Below are 20,912 nucleotides of genomic sequence, written 5' to 3'. Positions count from 1 at the left end.
AAGGGTCATTTTACATAGGCAAAAAATAAATAAATAAAAATATGGAAAGCTTCTCCTACACGATACAATTTTAAAAACTGACAGTACGCAGAATTTTCACAGACCCATCGGATTCTACAGGAGACTTGGATTCATGAGTCGCATCAAATACTGACCTGTCTGTTATTTTTGGCGCTCATGCAAATAAAAAAAAAAAAAGAATTATAAACTAACACATGAAGTGCTCCATGGGTTATAATGGGTATGTGTTCTCATAGAACATGCGCATGAAACACGGATGTCTGTATGAAGCCTTATCCTGTATAAAAGGTTCCCGAATTCTGAATAATGGATAAAAGATCACTTTAAAATCTAGGGTGTAAATCTTGTACCATCCTATATGGATGATTTACTGTTCTGAATTACATGATATAATTTCTAAGCAAAACATATCCTAAATATAAAAAATGGATTACATGAATAGGGCAATGAGCTTTCCTTTCCATTTCATTGCCAGTGGTAGATCTAAAATGCTTCTACATATACTGTACATTGTAGTCTTAACTCATGATACTTGAAGCATTGAATACATTAAGAAATCACTACAAGATCGTGACATAGTACAAGTATTACAAAGTTCACAATCTTTATTACAAGCCGCCCTAGATAAGCGCGGCTATCACAGTGCAAACAGTATCGCTGGATTATAACGAACAGAACTGCATACATGATTTCAACAAAGGAAAAAACAAACGTAAACGCAAATACACTTTTTTGGTGCATGCGATACTTTTCTAGGTTTAAGGATGTATCTTTAAGGTAAAATAGAACATATTTCTTGATAAGCCTTAATTATGGTTTGCCAATACAGTATACAAGCACAAATATCCCTGCTCCGTTGTTAAAGCTCAACTGTGAGAAGAACAGATGACTTTGCTTAGAAAAAAATATATATATATGCTTGCGCAATGAATTTCCAGATTATTGTATTATCTCACCAAGACATCCGGAGGACTAAAGGCCCATTCTGGAGGAGCAGATAATCAGAAAACGAGCTTTCTCGATTATCACACATGGAACATGCATGCACATAACTGAAGTTCTGCTTAAAGGGAACCTGTCAGCAGGATTGTGCACAGTAACATACAGTGTCAGGTTGGTGCCGTTATACCGATTATGATGATACCTGGATGATGAAATCAGTCTTGTGGTTGTTGTTTAATCTTTATTTTCAGTTAACAATATTCTCATGCTCCTGGGCAGCCTGTGGGGGTGGGGGGTCTTCATGTGGTGCTCTTCTTGCATACTCATCTGTATGGCTTATGACATACAGTAGATAGCTGCTACTGCGCCGGTGGTGCTGTCTTGGAGGAGTTTTTTTTTTTTAAATTTACTTAGATCATCAAATAAAACCATTTACCGTAATACACATTACACATGCGATCATGCTGCAGCAGGAGTGTTTTGAGTTGTGTTTTTTTTTTTTTATTATTATTATTTTTTTTACAATATTTATATATAATATTCAGAATATTCATTATGTAAAATAGGGGGCAGGTCACTGAGGGATCAGTGGCCTGTCAGAAGCCATACTGATGAATACCTAGGTAATCAGCACCACATGAAGACCCCCCCACAGGCTGTCCTGGAGCACGAGCATATCATTAACTCAAAACAGAAACTAAAGATTAAACAACCACCACAAGACACAGATCCTTACCAGGTATCATTGTAATCAGTATAACGGTGCCGACCTGACAGTGTCTGTAGTTTACTGTGCACAATCCTATTTCAAAAATATTGTGATCATGTAAAGTAGACGTGTGGGAAATTTGATTAACTATTTTGTGTGAAATAACTCTTTAGTTTAACCCCTTCAAGACACAGCCTTTTTGCGTTTTCGTTTTTCGCTCCCCTCCTTCCCAGAGCCATAACTTTTTTATTTTTCCGTCAATATGGCCAGGTGAGGGCTTATTTTTAGTGGGACGAGTTGTACTTTTGAACGACACCATTGGTTTTACCATGTCTTGTACTAGAAAACGGGAAAAAAATTTCAAATGTGGTGAAATTGCAAAAAAAGTGCAATCCCACAGGTTTTTCATTTGGCTTTTTTGCTAGGTTCACTAAACGCTAAAACTGATCTGATAGCATTAAGCTACTTACGGGTAGCGGCATTTTTCGGAGGCCCATGACAGCACCACGAGAGAGAGGGGATCCGCCCCTTTAGGAACAGGAAACCCACAGATACAAAAGGGCGGCACCTCTCCCACGCATCAGTTGGATTACAGAGCCTGAGAGGACTACCGCAGTTAATGACAAGCAAACACAATATTGCATACAATTAAACACAATGACTTTAATAAAGTAACACACGTGAGAAGATAACATTTCTTCTTTAAATTATTTAGTTATTTATAACTCCAAGATGTGCAACCCCATGTGAAAAGGGAGGGAACTAAGGGTGCTGTCATGGGCCTCCGAAAAATGCCGCTACCCGTAAGTAGCTTAATGCTTTATTCGGACTCCCATGACAGCACCACGAGAGATTTACAGAGATGTAAGCCATTTTTAGGGAGGGACCACAGCCTGCAGCACCCTTAACCCGAAGGTGAGATCTGAGGAGAACCCCAAGTCCAATCTATAGTGTTTGAAAAAGGTGGAAGGGTATGACCATGTGGCCGCCTTACATATCTGGTCGACCGACACTCCAGACCTCTCTGCCCAGGATGACGCCATGGCTCGGGTGGAATGTGCCCTCAGATTCTGCGGAGCCGGACCCCCACCTGTCGTGTAAGCAAGAGAGATAGCCTCCCTAATCCATTTAGCTAGTATGTATTTAGATGCTCTAGCCCCTTTCCTTGGACCTTGGAAGGACAGGAATAGTGCATTATCCTTCTTCCAATCATTAGTGACCGAAATATATTGAAGAAGGCATCTCCTGACATCTAAGGTATGGAGCTCCCTTTCTTTAGGGTTAGAAGGATTAGGGACAAACGAAGGTAAAACTATCTCCTGCGACCTGTGAAACTGGGATACTACTTTTGGTAAGTAGGCTGGGTCCGGTCTAAGGATAACTCTATCCTGGAGAAATTCTATATACGGGGGAAGTCTAGAGAGTGCCTGGATGTCTCCTATCCTGCGAGCTGATGTTATAGCTACTAGGAAAGCTGTTTTAAGAGACAACATCCTGACTGAGGCTTCATTCAACGGCTCAAAAGGGGGTTTTGTCAAAGAAGAAAGGACAAGATTTAAATCCCATGGTACCATTTTGTTTCTATAAAGTGGTCTAATTCTACCGACCGCCTTAATGAATCTCGACACCCAGTAGTTTCCCGCAATATTACATGAGAACAGGGCCCCAAGTGCAGAAACTTGTACTTTTAATGTGCTTGTGGAGAGTTTTAACTCTAACCCTCTTTGCAAAAATTCCAATATTTGACGTATTGGTACACCATCATTAATATTAAATTCTGAGGAAGTTAAGAACTTTCTCCAGGTTCTGGAGTAGATTCTTGTTGTTATTGGCTTTCTACTTCTTAAAAGGGTATCGACCAATTTAGGAGAGAAGCCTTTATTTTCTAACAATGACCGCTCAAACTCCAAGCCGTCAAATGAAGTCCCTTCACTTGTGGATGGAGTATCGGCCCCTGGGAGAGTAAATTTGGGATGTCTGGAAGTACCCAGGGATCGCCCACTGACATCGTCCTGAGCCATGAAAACCAGGTTCTCCTGGGCCAAAAGGGAGCAATCAGAATGAGTCTCGCACGATCTTCTCTGACCTTCCTCACCACTAGAGGTAGTAGGTTCAGTGGCAGGAAGGCGTAGGCCAGAGAAAAATCCCATTTTATGAGGAATGCGTCCACTGCCAGTGGATTTTCCCTGGGATTTAGGGAACAAAAGTTTTTTACTTTTTTGTTTTCTCTTGTGGCAAATAGGTCCACTACCGGTTGACCCCATAAGCGAACAATCTGTTTGAAGATGTCTCCGTTTAAAGACCATTCTCCTTGCTTTAGAACATTGCGGCTGAGAAAGTCTGCTTTTGTGTTGTCTTTTCCTGTGATGTGCAGAGCAGTCAAAGATTGTAAATTCCCTTCTGCCATCCGGAGGAGACGATCTGTGATCTGCATCAGAGCCTCGGAGTGTGTCCCTCCTTGATGATTTATATAGGAGACTGCCACCCGGTTGTCTGAGAGGATCCTGACGTGGTGGCCCTGCAGATACATGAGGAGGTTTTTAACTGACAATTCGATTGCTAATAATTCTCTCTGATTGGAAGAGGATGTTGAGTATGGTTCCCATTGGCCTTGCACTACAATGTCATTCATGTGAGCCCCCCAACCTGAGGAGCTGGCATCCGTAGTCACAACCCGGGACACGTCTATCATCCAGGGAACACCTGCTGACAAATTTTCCCTATCCAGCCACCAACTTAGGGATTTGAGAGTCGCTGGTTCTAGCGTTATTTTTTCCTCTAATACACCCCTCAAGATCCTATCTTTAACCAAAATCTCTTTCTGGAGGGATCTAGTGTGAAAGTGTGCCCACCTTACCGCTGGAATGCACGATGTGAGGGACCCCAACAGGGACATAGCTTGCCGCAGGGTCATAGAGGGTGTATTTACTGCTTTCAGTACCTGATGCTGAATCTGAGATAGTCTGTTTTCCGGAAGATAACACTGTTGTGTAGTTGAATCTAGTACTAAGCCCAGAAACTTCTGAATTTTTTGAGGCTGTAATCGAGATTTTTCAAAATTAATTATCCAGGCCAGGCGTTCCAACTTAACCCTAGTTAGTTCTAGTTGGGACAAACAGTGTTCTACCGAGTTACCTATTATGAGGAAATCGTCCAGGTATGGGACAATAAGGACATTAGATTCTCGCAAGTGAGCCATCACCTCTGCCACTATTTTTGTGAATACTCTAGGGGCTGATGTTATACCGAAAGGAAGAGCTCTGTACTGAAAATGATAAACAACCCCTTCCATTAATACTGCTACCCTCAAGAACTGCTGGAAATCCACATGAATAGGTATGTGGTAATAGGCATCCTTTAAGTCGACTACCACCATAAAGCAGTTTTTAAACAGTATCTTTATTGTCGAGCTGATGGACTCCATCTTAAAGGTATGCTTAACCAAAAAACTATTAAGATGTCTGAGATTGATAATGGTTCTATACGAGTTATCAGGTTTTTTAATGAGAAACAAGGGAGAATAGAATCCCTTCCCTCTATCAGTCTCTGGAACCTGTGTAAGAACATTTTTAGAACAGAGAGACCAAACTTCTTCTTCTAGAGCAGATTGTTCTAGGGGATTAGAACGTAAGGGCGTTAACATAAATTTATCCCGTGGGGTATGGCAAAACTCAAGAGTAAGACCTCGAGAAATAGTATCTTGCACCCAGACACTATTCGTGATCTTAGACCATTCTGAACCAAAATGTAAAAGTCTGCCCCCCACCGGGGCTTCTAGTCATTTGTCCTCCTTCTTCCTTTCTTTTGAGGAACGACGGAACATATATCCCGTACCTCGTCTACGTCTGTCGTCCCACCTAGACCGATCCCTTGAAGGTGAAAAGGTACGCTTCCCTCCGCGACCGAACCTTCTTTTATTAAAGGGACGACGGTAGGACCCCAGCAGGTTGGGGAACTTCTTTTTGTCATCTCCCGCTTTCTCTAGGAGATCATCTAAGGTGGGCCTGAATAGATACTCCCCTTTACATGGAATGATGCAGAGTTTTGATTTTGACTGTATATCGCCTGGCCAACATTTCAGCCAAAGAGCCCTTCTGGCCGCATTCGAGAGACCTGCTGCCCTAGCAGCCATTTTGACAGAGTCAATAGACGCATCTGATAAGAAAGCAGCTGCTTCTTGGATCAGTGGTAAGGCAGTCAGGATAGAATCCCTTGATGCACCTTCTTTTAACTGAGTCTCTAATTGTTCCAACCAGACCATCATTGATCTGGCTGTACAGGTTGAAGCCACCGCAGGCCTTAAAGAACCGGCCGCCATCTCCCAGGTAGTTTTTAGAAAGGTATCCGCTTTTCTATCAAGGGGGTCCTTAAGGGTCCCCATGTCCTCAAAGGGGAGAGAGGCCCGTTTGGCCACTTTGGCTATTGCCGCATCCAACTTAGGGGCTTTTTCCCAGTTGGTGACTGCAGGATCATCAAACAGATATCTGCGTTTCTGCGCTGGAGGTAACGAACCCTTTCTCTCAGGTTTTTTCCACTCTTTATTGATAAGAGCCTGGATTTTTTCATTGAGCGGGAAGACTCTGCGTTTTTTCTGCTCCAACCCACTGAACATAATTTCCTCCTTGGAAAGTTGGGGTCTCGGTTCCGTTATGCCCATCGTCCCTCTGACCGCCTTGACCAGCTTATCTACTCGTTCGAGGGGTAGACAGAAACGGGCGGTGTCCTCATCCGAGGAAGAGGATGACGCAGCTGAACCGGAGAAAACTTCCTCCTTATCCTCTTCTACTGAAGAATCGGAGAGTAACGGAGCTTTGGATTTAGAGCTTCCTCCTTGAGCAAAACCCTTTAAGGATTGTCTGACCTCCATTCTGATCATCTCCTTTAAGCTGGTGGTCATAGTAAGGGATTCCTCCGCCACCTGAGGGGGGTAAGTAAAGCAATCTAATCCCTGTAGATATAATGCTCTCCCCCTCTCCCCTTTCCTGAGACCTCACCGTCTGCTGTATACAGGGGCCACATAACTTTTTAGGGCACGAATCAGGTAGGGGAACCCCGCAGATTCCACATTCCCTGTGTTTCGCCTTCCCGGCACATTTCTTCCCCTATAATGGAACATATGAGGGGAATCATGTCACTGAGTGAACTTTCACGAAGATCACTTACCAGCGCTGCCCAAAGAAAAAGTACCGGAATACGAGGGGGATTTCTCCTGGCTGACGTTCCAGACCCCTGTCTGGAGGTGCTTTTGTGGCCAGACTCACTGCTCCTTCTGTCGCGATCCTTCTCTTTAGGCTTCTGGGACACCTTTTCCTGAAGCTGCACGTGCTCGTCCTCCATCTTTATCAGATATGAGGCCAGAAGCAAGGGATCACGATCCGGAGTTCTTTTTATAGCCCCTCCTCCGGTCAGCAGCTGTGCCTAGCGTTCCCCTGATTGATTTTTCCGGCCTCCCCCTGGTGCAGGCGGTTTTCTCTAGGGCTGAGAGCGCCGGCGACGCTATACCGGTGGGCGCCGCCATCTTGGATACACTGCGCATGCGCAGGACCCTGGAAACCCGGAAGTGACTGCCGACTCCTCCCCCGACGTCACCCGGGCTCCCGGCGCTTTACCATCAGCGCGCAGGGCGGCGAGGACGCCGGACAGAGCCGCAGCACCCCGGGTTGCGCCCCCAAGCGCCGCCGCACACAGAGACCCCAGCCACCTTCAGCAGGAGGAGACCCCAGGGAAATACTCACCCGGCGCTGGCTTGGAGACAGGACACCACCGGCGACCGCTCCCTGCTGAAATGCCACCGCCATGCAGCCCTACCAGGACCATCGTGGCATCATCCAGGAATTCCGCACCGGCCGAGGTAGGAGACCCCCTCGCTACCTGAGTCGGCCGGCCGGCCTGGGATCCTCTTGTAAATTCTGTAGGATCCCGTCCCATTAGGAACAGGAAACCAACTGATGCGTGGGAGAGGTGCCGCCCTTTTGTATCTGTGGGTTTCCTGTTCCTAAAGGGGCGGATCCCCTCTCTCTCGTGGTGCTGTCATGGGAGTCCGAATAAATTATGATTCTCCAGGTCATTATGAGTTCATAGACTCCAAACATGTCTAGGTTATTTTTTATCTAAGTGGTGAAAAAAAAAATCCAAACTTTGCTTTAAAAAAAAATTGCGCAATTTTCTGATACCCGTAGCATTTCCACTTTTCAGGATCTCGGGTCGGGTGAAAGCTTATTTTTTGCGTGCCAAGCTGACGTTTTTAATGATATCACTTTTGTGCAGATACGTTCTTTTGATCGCCCGTTATTGCATTTTAATGCAATGTCGCGGAGACAAAAAAAACCCCGTAATTTTGGCGTTTTGAATTTTTTTGTCGCTACGCCGTTTAGCAATCAGGTTAATCCTTTTTTTTTTTTATCGATAGATCGGGCGATTCTGAAAGCGGCAATACCAAGTATGTGTATGTTAGATTTTTTTTTTATGGTTTTATTTTGAATTGGGCGAAAGTGGGGTGATTTAAACTTTTATATATATTTTTTTTTTTTTTTTTACTTTTGCCATGCTTCAATAGCCTGGCATAGCCTGATCTGCTCAGCTACATAGAAGCGATGCTCAGATCACTATGTAGCTGAATCCCTGCATTGCTATGAGCGCCGACCACAGGGTGGCGCTCACAGCAGTCTGGCATCAGCAACCATAGAGGTCTCAAGGAGCCCTCTGGTTGTTCTGCCGACGCATCGCTGACCCCCGATCACATGATGGGGGTGGGGTGGGGGGGGGGCTCGGCGATGCGCGCATTTCCGGCCCAATGGCCGGAAGCGGTAGTTAAATGCCGCTGTCAGTTTGACAAAGGCATTTAACTAGTTAATAGCGGCGGGTGAATCGCGATTCCACCTGCCGCTATTGCGCGCACATGTCAGCTGTAAAAAACAGCTGACATGTTGCGGCTTTGATGTGGGCTCAGCGCCGGAGCCCACATCAAAGGGGGAGACACGACATGCGCTGTACTAGAACGGCGCATGTTGTGAAGGGGTTAAAGAACATAAAAATTAAAAGTTGTGAAATTTTTGCCAAATTTCTGATATTTTCAGAAATAAACTTTTTCCTGTTATGATAAGTGACACCTCAGCAGATCCATACAGACAATTAATAGACAGGAGCGTCTGTCAGCCACCAGAGTTCTGTGGCTTCAGTTTTCAGCAGAATCTAAAAACCAAATATCAGCACAGTGTAGGAAACGCTTATGTCCCTGACGGAAAGCACTTTTTCTACCAGACACATCCGTGAAACAAAATGCTTGTGTATCTGCGCACCACTGCTGTGATTTTTGTTTTACAAAGCTTTTTTTGTACTTTGAATACGGGCTTTTCCTACAGGGGGAAGGAACGTTCTCAGGTTATAGGTTTGGATATTGCCCGAGATATTTATTTAACTTGCTTATATAGCGCCATTAATTACACAGCGCTACACACACACACACACACACACACACACAATCAGTAGGTCTTTGGAGTGTGGGAGGAAATCCACACACACACACACACACACACACACACACACACAGGGAGTGCCGTTTGTGGCAACTACATAACTGACTCCATGAAATCCACTAACACAATTCTTCAGGTTCTGCCCCCGACCACAGCGATTGCCATCGGGGCAGGCAGTGTGGTGGCTCAGTGATCAGCACTGTGGCCTCGCAAGACTCTTGTTCTGGGATCGAAACCGATGAAGGAACATCTGCCGGAGTTTGTGCGTCTGCCGTATTTGTGTGGTTTTCCTGTTTTCTGAGGTTTCCTCCCACACTACAAAGCTTTACTGTTTCATTACTTGGCTTTTTAGGAAATTGACCCCCTCTACGCATGTTTAAAATGGGAAAGCTGGATTGTAAACTGGGGGTTAAAGACTTGTGTGAATGGTTCTGGGAATGTTTGTGATATACAAGCAAGAAAAAAAAAAAAGCAGAGAGATATGCCAAAATCCTGCCAACAAAAGGTGCAGATAAATCATTAGCCCTTAACTCCATTTTTTAAGCTTTAATTTTTTTTCCCATAGCCATTTGAGGACTTGTTTTGCAGGACACGTTGTACTTTTGAATGACATCATCCATTTTATTATATGATGCACTGGAAAGTGGGAACAAAATTCCAAGTGTAACAAAATAACAAAAAAAAGCAATTCTGCCATTTTTTTAATTTTTAATTTTTTTATTTATTGCATTCATTTTACAGCAAAAATGACCTGGTAATACAATTCACCAGGTTAGTACTATTATGGAGATATCAAACATGCATAGTTTTTGTTTAACTTGAAGGGTTTTCCCATCTCCAAGATCCTATCACAATATGTAGTAGGTGTATTAAATAATAATGTTAGCAAATACCTCCATTAGAAATGTAGTAGTTTTTCTGATTCGCTATGTCGCTTTCCTCAAGTGCAAGCATTGCATTGGACCTTAGGTATCCATTGTTACGACCACTGCCAACTAGCTAACTGTCACTATATCAGTGGTCGTAACCATGGATACCTAAGGTCCTGCAATGCCTGCACATGAGGAAAGAGACACAGCAAATCAGTGGAACTATACTAAATTTTTAAATGGAAGTATTTGCTAATATTATTACACCTACTACATATTGGGATAGGGTCTTGGAGATGAGAATACCCCCTTTAAGCGGTTAAAAAAAAAAATCTGAAATTTGTAAATAAAACAAACAAACAAAAAATGTGTATTGTTATTTTCAGAGAGCCATAATGGATTTAATTTTTGGGCCATGGAGCTATGCCAGGGATTGTTTTTTGTGCCCCGAACTGATATTATTATCGATATCAATGTGGGATAATGTTTTGATTACCTTTTATTAAATTTTGTGCTGTTGCAACGGTCGAAGCCGAAATTCTGGAATTTTGATATTTTTTTTGTCATTGCGCTAGTTACTGATCGGATTAATTTTATATTTTGATAAAACAAACTTTTCTGAATGCAGCGATACCAAATCTGTGTTTTTTATTTAATATGTAATAGGGGAAAAGTGTGTGGGAGGGGTAAACTGAACTTTTATATTTTTTTAATTTTTTTTTTCTTTTCCACTTTTCACTGTATTTTTAAGTCCCTTAAGGGGATTTGAATTCGTAAGCGTCCGATCGCTTGTGCTATATACAGTATTGTAAATAGCAAAAATCCATGGTCTCCCAAGAACACCAGCCATGGACTTGGCTTTCACAGGGGTGCTGTCATGCCAGGCACAGGGGTCTTCATGACAACCCATCGGTGCATCACGATCATGTCACGAGCATAGAATGATGCGACCCCCTGCCTGCGGGCTGTATATGCCATTGTCATATGATGGTAAGAGGTTAAAGGCTATCTGTCCCCAGGTTTTTGTCACCTAATCTGAGAGCAGCATAACAGAGACAGAGATCCGGACTCCAGCAATCTGTAACATACTGGGCTGCTTGCTATTTTATCAGCAGGAGATAATTAGAGGACTAGAAAAACTGCTGCCATATAGTCCTCCACAGTCATGAGCTCTGTATAACCACACCACCACTGATTGGCAGCTTTCTGTCTATGCACAGCGTACACAGAAATCTACCAATCAGTAGTGTGGGCGGAGTTATACAGAGCTCAGGGCTAGTAAATCTGCAGCAGATAAAGCAGGAATTTCATCAAAACTCCAGCAAGAAGCCCAGTAAGTGAAATATTGCTGGGATCATGGTCTCTGTTTCTACATTATGGTGATTTCAGGTAGGGAAGCAAAAATTCCCTTTAAAAATATATAAATATAAGATGCAGTACTGAAATGCATAGGGCAGAAGAGAGGGCACCCTAAATCTAAGTGCTGAGACCAAGGTTTCTCCCCAAGCTAAAGTTTTTTACTTAATAAAATGATAAATGGTGGTGTATTGTGGAACAGACGGTGAAGTCATCGCACGTTACACTGCTACGCCCTTTTCACCACTTCCTCTTAGCTTCCAGCACATCTGTCACTTTCGGTCAGGACAAGAATGTCTTCTTTTACTTGGGGGACTCGTGCATCTTTATGAAAGGGTTTACCATATATAACAAACATTATAGAAGAAGTTCGTGGTGTGGCCGTCCACTGGGTCACATCTGAGAATCAATGCCGCATTTGCTAATAAGTACCATAAATGGTGCTGTGGCCCAAAGGACCCCTATTATAACAGCTATGGGTTTAGCAGTCACATGGACATTCATTAGTGGAGATGAGCAGATCTGACCGAGGTCGAAGTCAACAAATCCACATGGATCTTACAGGGACTTTCAGTTTGCAGTAAATTTATTCTCCGTTTAATTGAATGTCCATAATTATGATTTGGGGTTTGGACAGATAAATGGAAGATGTGGAAAGGAAAAAGAAAACAAATAATACAGTACACCCCATATGGTCCTTGGGGCTTCTTATTACTGCCACTGGCTGCATCTTCACACTAGGCCTGGATTTACGATTAGGCCCAGCCGGACGTCCCACCCTAGAGTGCATGTCGCACGTTCACAGCTACCTTACAACGAGCCAGCGCAGAGATGTCACAGATGGTTTCTGTACATGCGTATTGTATGGTCGCCCTGGGTCTAGTCACAACTACAAGTCCTGGCATAACGTGCATATGCAAAGTGCAGCAGTGGTAAGAAGATGCATCGAAGAACCGTACAGGGGGACAGCGAGCAGCCAAGGTGGCCAGAGAGGTGAATTTTAAGGAAAAGAGAAAGTAAAAAAAAAAAAAAAAAAAAGAGGGCCTTGTACTTTTCAGCCAAGTGATAGATAACCTCCCATCAGTTCGCTGCATTTGGTCAATAAGAATTCTGGAGAATATGGATTTATGTAAAATTTGAGTAGAATTCAATTCCATTCAATTAAATTAGCGCAACATTAGTCATTAGCTCCATCACTTAGAAGACTTATAGAAGGAAGGTGGATCACCCTTTTAAAACTCCAGATAAGACATCGGTACAGTGACTGCCGGCGATCCTTAACAATATACCATGCTCCAAAATTGTATAAAACATCTAAAAAGATATTTTCTTTGGGTAAGTGTCCTGTAAGTCCCCATAATTTGCAATGGGGTGATAACTACGACTATTCTTTTTTATGAAGTGGGGTGTGGGAGTAGGAACATTTATGGTAGTCGCTCTTCAGAAAACAGGTGACAAAGTTATTCAGAAGGTCAGTCCAGATACCAGACTACAGCTCCAGAAATATGAATTTTATGTTGCATTTGGTTGAGTATGTAGTTGTTAATTAGTTATTTTGTCCATTCATTGCTTTTATTATTCTGATATAAATTGGAATATAGATATTGGAATATAGATATTCCTGTCTTAGACATACAATTATATGGAGGGATACGCTTTGTAAGGTGGAATGGAGTGCAGGCAATGAATGCGAGGTTCTCTCCAATCAATTTGATGGATGTTCCAATAATTATTATTATTTATTGTTATAGCGCCATTTATTCCATGGCGCTTTACATGTGAGGAGGGGTATACATAATAAAAACAAGTACAATAATCTTAAACAATACAAGTCATAACTGGTACAGGAGGAGAGAGGACCCTGCCCGCGAAGGCTCACAATCTACAAGGGATGGGTGAGAATACAGTAGGCAATAATGTCTAACTAAGCATTTTCCAGACATCCCATAGAAGTAAATGAAGAAAGCAATGCATGTATGGTCACCTCTCCACCACGTTGGTGCAATACAATGACACTGTGGAAAGAAGTGCGGGTGCCGGAGTGAGCCCAGCATGTAACAGACATTTATGGCATAATCCATGGTTCAAGATGGAAATACCTCTCTAGTCCAGTAATCCAGATCTTCCGTGGTGTAAGGATTTACAGAGAAAACAACTAGTGTTTGCAGCAGTACTCACCATAATGAATTACAGTCTATGGAAATACAGAATTGTGAACTTAATAATTACCTGGATTTCCAGTATGGAATAATTAAGCAGATTTTAAAGTGCCAGTAACATGGATGACAAACTATTACTGCAACCAAACAGCAAATAAACTATTATAGAATGATGGATGTCACTATCTGTCCTAGAAACTGAATCCTTTACCTTTTTTAATAAATCATAAAAAGAGGCAGATTTACTACAACCATCTAACTTCAAGATGGTTCAGATTAGATATTCCTAAAAGGAGTTACATTTATCACAGTGGCTCATGCTGGGCAATACATTGTAGTGATTCAGTTGGTTTATTTTGCATCAATAATTTTCACAAAATTTTGAAACAATTTACTGGTGCAATTTTGCAAATGCCCCTTAATGCTAGGTCATGTCCCTAATGTTGAAAGTCAGGATAAGAGTCTAAGGTTATGTTCACATTGTGCGTTTTTTGCGCGAATTTTCAGGTGCGTTTCACAGCACCAGCGAAGTCTATGATACTTCAGAAATCTCATGCACACACCTTGCTTTTTCTTCTTCCCGTTTTACCAAAGCGCTGAATTTTTGCAAAATGCAGCAGGTCACTTCTTTCAGCGGTTTTTACCCATACTGGTTCAGTACTCTAGACCTGAAACCAACTGCAAATCTGTGGGTTGACCAGAAGAGGGTGCTAACTACAGGGGATGCCCTCACAATTAGGTCAGAAATCAGAAAAAAAATGTGTGGTGCTGCACAGCCTCTAAACTAGGAGCAGATGAAACACAGTCAATTGTGGGTGTGTTTGGGTAAAACTTCAGTAACTGGAGGTGCTCGCATGAAAAAAGACAATCCAGCATAAATACAACAGAAAAGATGCGGCAGCACTCACCAGGTGACGGGTAGTTCAGTCCTTTATTGAAGACAAAAAATCCATGACATCGTGTTCACGGCTCGGGGGAGTGCGGACATGAAGGAAGTGAGCAGGGATCGACAACAGCCGTTGTAGAAGCGCTGGAATAGCGCTGTGGATGTTCGGGTTTGTCGGGCGCCCCCATTTTTAATAACCAGCTAAGGCAAAAGTAGCCAGCTAGGGGCTGATATTGAAATTCTGGGATGGTTCACGGATATTGGCCCCTTCCCAGCCTCACTAGACCAGCCTTCAGCCATCCCATTAGATGCGCCAATTCTGGCGCTTAGCCTCAGTTCTTCCCGATTGCACTGGTGTGGTGGCAATCGGGGTAATAGTTTTTGTGGTTGATGTCAGCTGGTTAATGTGTGTTACATACACACAAAGCATCGGCTTACCTGTTCCTTCTCCAGCATATCAGATTTTCTCAAAATCTTCATTGCATAGACATGACCAGTGTCTTTCTTCTGAACCAGTCTGACCTACAAAAAAAAAAAAAAAAAAAAATTATATATATATATATATATATATATATATATATATATATATATATATATATATATATATATATATATATATATATATATATATATATATATATATACACACACATACACACACACACATATATATATATATATATATATATCACTTGAGTAGATTTTGGATTCACCTTTATTTTCTCTCTACTCAGATTTGTGGGTTTGATCACTTTATTATGGGTGTAGTAATGCCGCGGTAGCACCTTACGCAGTGAAGAGGCAGTGACCCACAAAGTTCAAACACGAAAGTCTCTTTAATGTGTTACTTCACACATAAAGGTGCACAGCATTTTATAGTACATGTCATCAAAGTTCAATACACACAGTTGCATCTCATCTCAGTGCCCGTTTCATAGCACTACACATCATATGGCTTTTAGATTGCAGTCCCTAAACATGCCGGACCTCTCCTTGTCCAGTATCCGTGGGACAACTGAACGCCATATTACAGTCTCCAAACACAGCTTCACATGTTGCAGACACTACACACGACAGTCCTCCACTGACTAGTTCCCGTGGGTGTCCTGCACCACTGTATCACAGACTCTTTACTCATACAGCCGTACAGCGCAGGATATCCTCCGGATAGCAGCCGGGCACCATATCCACCTGTTTGCAATCGTTACACATGCCAGTCCTCTTTCAGGCACAGGACTTCCACCTCCGGTACACCTCTGGGCACAGGACTATCCACATCCGAGACCAGTTACCATGGATGACTTGCATCGCTGTGTACGCTGCGGGTGCCAGGCTATTCAGCTGCCATAGCTGCTGGCTCCTCTGGCCTGTGCTGCTTCACACACACAACCAGCGCTCTGCAGACCTCTGGTCTGCACAACAGCACACACCACACTGACACTGAGATTGCACCTGACACACCCATACCTCTTACTGCAGGGTTTTTAACAAACAAACCTGTGGCTTTCAGCCACATGGAAAACCTGGACCAGAAATCCGTGACTGCCATGCACACCCATGGACTTCAACTGTCTCCATGCACAATCTGGGGAGAACACACAGCGACCCCTACCTGTGACATGAGTCACTGCCTCACAGTGCATATAATAATGCATTGGGTCTTACCTCTCCAAAAGCTCCTCTTCCTATCACTTTCAAGGACTCAAAATCTTCTAATCCCAAACGTGTTCTTTTCAGTCGTAGAAACTCTGTTTCTTTTCGTGCATGTGCCGACCGTCTCATCTTTTTCTAGATTTAGATGCAATGAAAATATATATTAGCTTGTGATTAGCTTCTAATTTCCTAGATCTACAGACTGCAAAACATTCTATCCTGGCCACTGCTTCAAAACATCAGATAAAAAGATTTCAGATGACCAAATTAAATTGTATGCAGCACTGAAGAAGAAATATTTATTTTATTTTTTACCTTAGCGGTTACCAGTTTCTAGTAGTGCTCCCCTACTAATTTATACCGATTGCTTTGACACGCCACAGATCACTTCCAGTGATGTTTGCAGACCCCGAAGAAACCCTAAGTTGCACATTAGAGGTCTATCATTTATATTGGGGTACAAGTCTCTGCTCAGCCATACTCCACTTCCATATGTGGAAATGTGCCGACAGTAGTGATGAACGCAAGCGCTCGTTACTCGAGTTTGCCGAGGTTGCTCTGGTATGCACGGATTAGCGCGGGTGGTCAAGTGAGATTTTCCCATCCCCATTTTCACGGCTGTTGGGCAATCCCTGCAGGGACTCGAACACCTCACTCGAGCACCCGTGCTACTCTGTGTACCCAGGCACCCTCGGCAAACTCTAGTAACGAGCACTTGCGCTCATCACTAGCTGACAGGTTTCGTTTTAAGTCCGCACCGTAGGTCAATTTCCATTTTGATTTTTTGTGCAGCGTGTTGAGGAGATCTGGTAATACCTCATCCATTTTGCTACTATATTACACCGCTGATTTTTCACCTGGAAAATCTGCACAGTTTCTGCCATGTGTGAACATATCCTGGATGCAGTTGGGTTACTGCCGCTGACGATATACCTCCTGCACAAAGCCAACACATGGCGCTGCGCATCTGTCCATACATGGATATCTGGTACTGGATAAACATGGATGAAACTTGGTGCCAATAAACACATTTTGACTTTTCTTGGTAATTGCTGCAGAGAAGATTGTCTCATTTCTTTTCTAATAATTAGAATTCCTAGGATTGTTCTCAAAGCATGTTAATTGTGAACAGAATGTCCTTTTACATCGGTGTCTGGATGGAACTATTATAACCAGCAGCGAGCTGTAAAAAGAAGTGTAAAAGGGACACTAAATTGGATATATAAAATATGGTTTTATGGGAAAATAAAACTCCTATAGTTGCAGGATATTCAGCCATTTACAGCAAACACACGGCCCATGGGCCTCATGTTACCCCTGAATCTGTCATCTGTGGCCAAAAGAGTTCTCGAAACTTCCTTGGAACAGCAGAAAGGCTGAAGGAGGAACGCGCCGGCACCCCTTAACGACATCATGTCGGAGCAGAGACGCCCCTTTCCCACACTGCTGGATCGCCGTTTGTAGGTGAATATAGAAATTTTTTTTTTATCCCTTCCTGCCATCCACCATAGATATATGGCGCAACGGGAGGCGACTTTCCGCAAACCGCTGTACACGGCACAATAATGGTATCACTTGCAAGCAGCACCGGCAACAGCCATGCCCGGTGATACCACCCATCGTGGCCATTTAACCCCTTACATACCACTGTCCATAGGGAAAACAGTATCTACATTTACCCGGACGAGTTTGAGACCCCTGATTTATGGGACGACAGATCTGATAACATTAGAACCTTACATGTGATTTTAGAACAGATTGGTACCTTTTGTCTTCCAGGTCAATAGCAAAAGTACTGACCCTATGCAATCTGGAAGAATAATTTTATCCTCATCACTGGAAACAGGCAAATTTTACTAATCCTGAATGGTTTTCACTTTATGCTGTAGCCATGTAATGTATTGGGTAATCTGAAGAGTTATCAATGTTTATTTACCTTTAAAACATAATAAAGGGGTTTTCACATCACAAAGTGATAGGATATCCCACTTTATCATCCGTGGGGGGAGGGGCAGCCCCTTGGATTACCACCGATCTTCAAAACGAGGTGGTCAAAGACTGAAAACTAGTATTTGTGAATGGCTGCAAATAAAATGCTCCAGAGAGTGGAGAGGAAGTAACAGCAGCTTTGCATAGCAGACGTTGGATTTCCTCATACTCTTCGGAAAGGTGTGGTGACAAGTAAATATACGTAGTGTATATAGAGATAGCAGGTCTGCAGGCTGGCACTCTCCAGCTGTTGAGACAGTAGCCGCCATAGCAGCTGGAGAGGCACAGATTACAGACCGCCATATCTTTATTATCTACATATGTGCTCATGTTGTCACCTCTTACCAATGACACTGCATGAGCTCTCCTTCTAAGGTGAGAAGACTAGTAGTTTCCCATCTAATCACCCCATCTGTTCATTGTGCATATTGCATACATTTAAAGGGACTGTCAGCCCAGAAGGACTGTTCAAATCAAGTACAGGCCCTTGGTATGTCCGGGGTGTGATCAAACAATGAAGTGCACCTTCCCACCTACAGGTTTCTCATCCATCTCTGCCCTTCTCTGGCTCAATAAGGTCAGTGCTGTCAATCAAAGGAGGAGGGGTATATGGGAAGGTGCACTTAAAGGTTTGGCTCCCCCAAAGGGGCACCGAGCAAGAGTATTTCGTTTGAACAGTCATTCTGTGCCGACAGACTCCCTGTAAGCTTTACTTACATGGCACAATTATCGACAATGATAGATCTACAAAGGATTAAACAATGGTTTGGCCAGCAGCTATCCTGCCCGACTCCTCCGTACATAAGAGTGCTCGCTCTTCCTTGCTCTAGGGATGATATAATATTGTTTCTCAATTATTGACCTGGCTAACAATCACATGAAGAATGAGCAAAACACGAGTGTGTTGGGTGATATGTTCTCAACAGCACATGTTATGTACAAACAGGACATGTGCAGCCGAGAACAAGGATATTCTGGGTTTATAGAGTGATTGTATTGCCGATCACGGTGCACAGTACAGTCGATCTAAACAGGCTATGTAGCCGATTGGTGGATGTTTAATGGCCGCAGTCAGATAGTGCATAGGTGCGAAGGCTTTCCTTTTTATAAAATATTATGCTTTGATGCACAGTTACATCAAGTGCCATAAGTGTAGAGTCTTGGGTGGCAATTTCAAAACCCGCCAGGTGTTTGCTTTCAGAATGGGTATGGGGTATATGATGATTTTTTGTACTATATATTTTGGGTTTCGTGTATATTAAGTGTATATTATGTGTAGAAAAACAAATAGTCCTCACAGCAAAAGGATTAAAAGCTATGCATAAATTCACAATTTTTTTTTTGTTGCTTCACTGCATATATAATTAAAGGATGGCAATCTGCGAAAGGTCTTGATTAAAATGTATTACCCTTTGTGTGTCTACAGCTGCCATGTAGATCTATGTATCTCCATGGTAACAGACAACAAACATACCCCGTGTAGTCTGATGCTGTAGCCATGCTCACTTCAATACTTCTAGCCAGTTTACCTAATGTATGGTAGAAAGAAGTGTGCGACAGAGCAGGGATTGCCTACAACGGAGGTCTGAATACCGGATTTATAGGTCTGCTTAAAAGAACAAGAATGACAAAAGCTTTGATGACACAGACAGGCAACATAAAAGGTGAATATGGTGACAACGGTGAGAAGATCCCTTTAACATGCTCCCTTGACTTGGTCTTCTCCCGGCTTTGCTCACTGGATGATTTCATAAACTCCCCTCTCCCGCTCTCTGACCACAACCTTCTTTCATTCTCTATCAAGAACTGCCATCCCGCTCAGGTCACCCCCACTTTCCACACTTATAGAAACATACAGGCCATTAACACCCAGAAACTTATGAAGAACTTGCAGTCCTCATTGGCCCCAATCTTCTCCATCTCATGTCCTGATTCTGCTCTGAAGCATTACAATGAAACCCTGCAAAGTGCCCTGGATGAAGCTGCACCTCCTATACATAGAACAACTCGACACAGACGGCGACAACCGTGGCACACGCTGCAAACACGTTTCCTGCAGCGGTGCTCCAGGTGCGCCGAACGTCTGTGGAGAAAATCTAATCACCCGAAGATTTCATCCATTATAAGTTCATGCTAAAAACATACAACTCTGCCCTTCACCTCTCCAAACAAACCTATTTCAACACCCTCATCACCTCGCTGTCCAATAACCCTAAACAGCTCTTCGACACTTTCCAGTCTCTACTCAACCCAAGAGAGCAGGCCCCAACCACAGATCTCCGCGCTGACGATCTGGCCAATTACTTCAAAGAAAAAATTGACCACATTCGACAGGAAATCATCTCCCAATCCCTTCATACCATGCACTGTCCTCCCTCCCCCACTGCATCTAGTTCACTCTCTGACTTTGAACCAGTTACAGAAGAAGAAGTAAGCAGGCTCCTTGCATCTTCTCGCCCGACCACTTGCACCAGTGACCCCATTCCGTCACATCTCCTCCAGTCCCTTTCCCCGGCTGTCACCTCTCACCTAACAAAAATATTCAACCTTTCCCTCACTTCCGGTATTTTTCCCTCCTCATTTAAGCATGCCATCATACATCCATTACTTAAAAAACCCTCCCTCGACCAAAATTGTGCCGCTAATTATAGACCTGTCTCTAATCTTCCCTTCACCTCTAAACTCCTCGAATGCCTGGTCCACTCCCGTCTTACCCGCTATCTCTCAGATAACGCTCTTCTCGACCCTCTTCAATCTGGCTTCCGCTCTTTACACTCTACTGAAACTGCCCTCACTAAAGTCTCTAATGACCTACTAACAGCTAAATCTAATGGTCACTACTCCATGCTAATT

At 43.2% G+C, this 20,912-nt stretch overlaps 1 protein-coding gene across 1 annotated transcript in view; it reads right to left on the bottom strand.

Annotated features, from left to right (window-relative positions):
- Positions 1 to 20,912, bottom strand: part of LOC143815610 (serine/threonine-protein kinase 38) — a 74,445-nt gene that overhangs the window by 30,455 nt on the left and 23,078 nt on the right. The window contains exons 4-5 of the mRNA XM_077294992.1: positions 16,083 to 16,205; positions 14,856 to 14,939 (exon numbers count right to left, since the gene is read on the bottom strand). Coding sequence (XP_077151107.1) covers positions 14,856 to 14,939; positions 16,083 to 16,205 — 207 coding nt within the window. The remainder of the gene's footprint in view (positions 1 to 14,855; positions 14,940 to 16,082; positions 16,206 to 20,912) is intronic.

Source organism: Ranitomeya variabilis, chromosome 3 (genome assembly GCF_051348905.1).
Source record: "Ranitomeya variabilis isolate aRanVar5 chromosome 3, aRanVar5.hap1, whole genome shotgun sequence".
In the NCBI taxonomy this organism is placed as follows: Eukaryota; Metazoa; Chordata; class Amphibia; order Anura; family Dendrobatidae; genus Ranitomeya; species Ranitomeya variabilis.
Note: the sequence above shows the minus strand (reverse complement) of the source record. Positions and strands in the feature narration are given on the sequence as shown.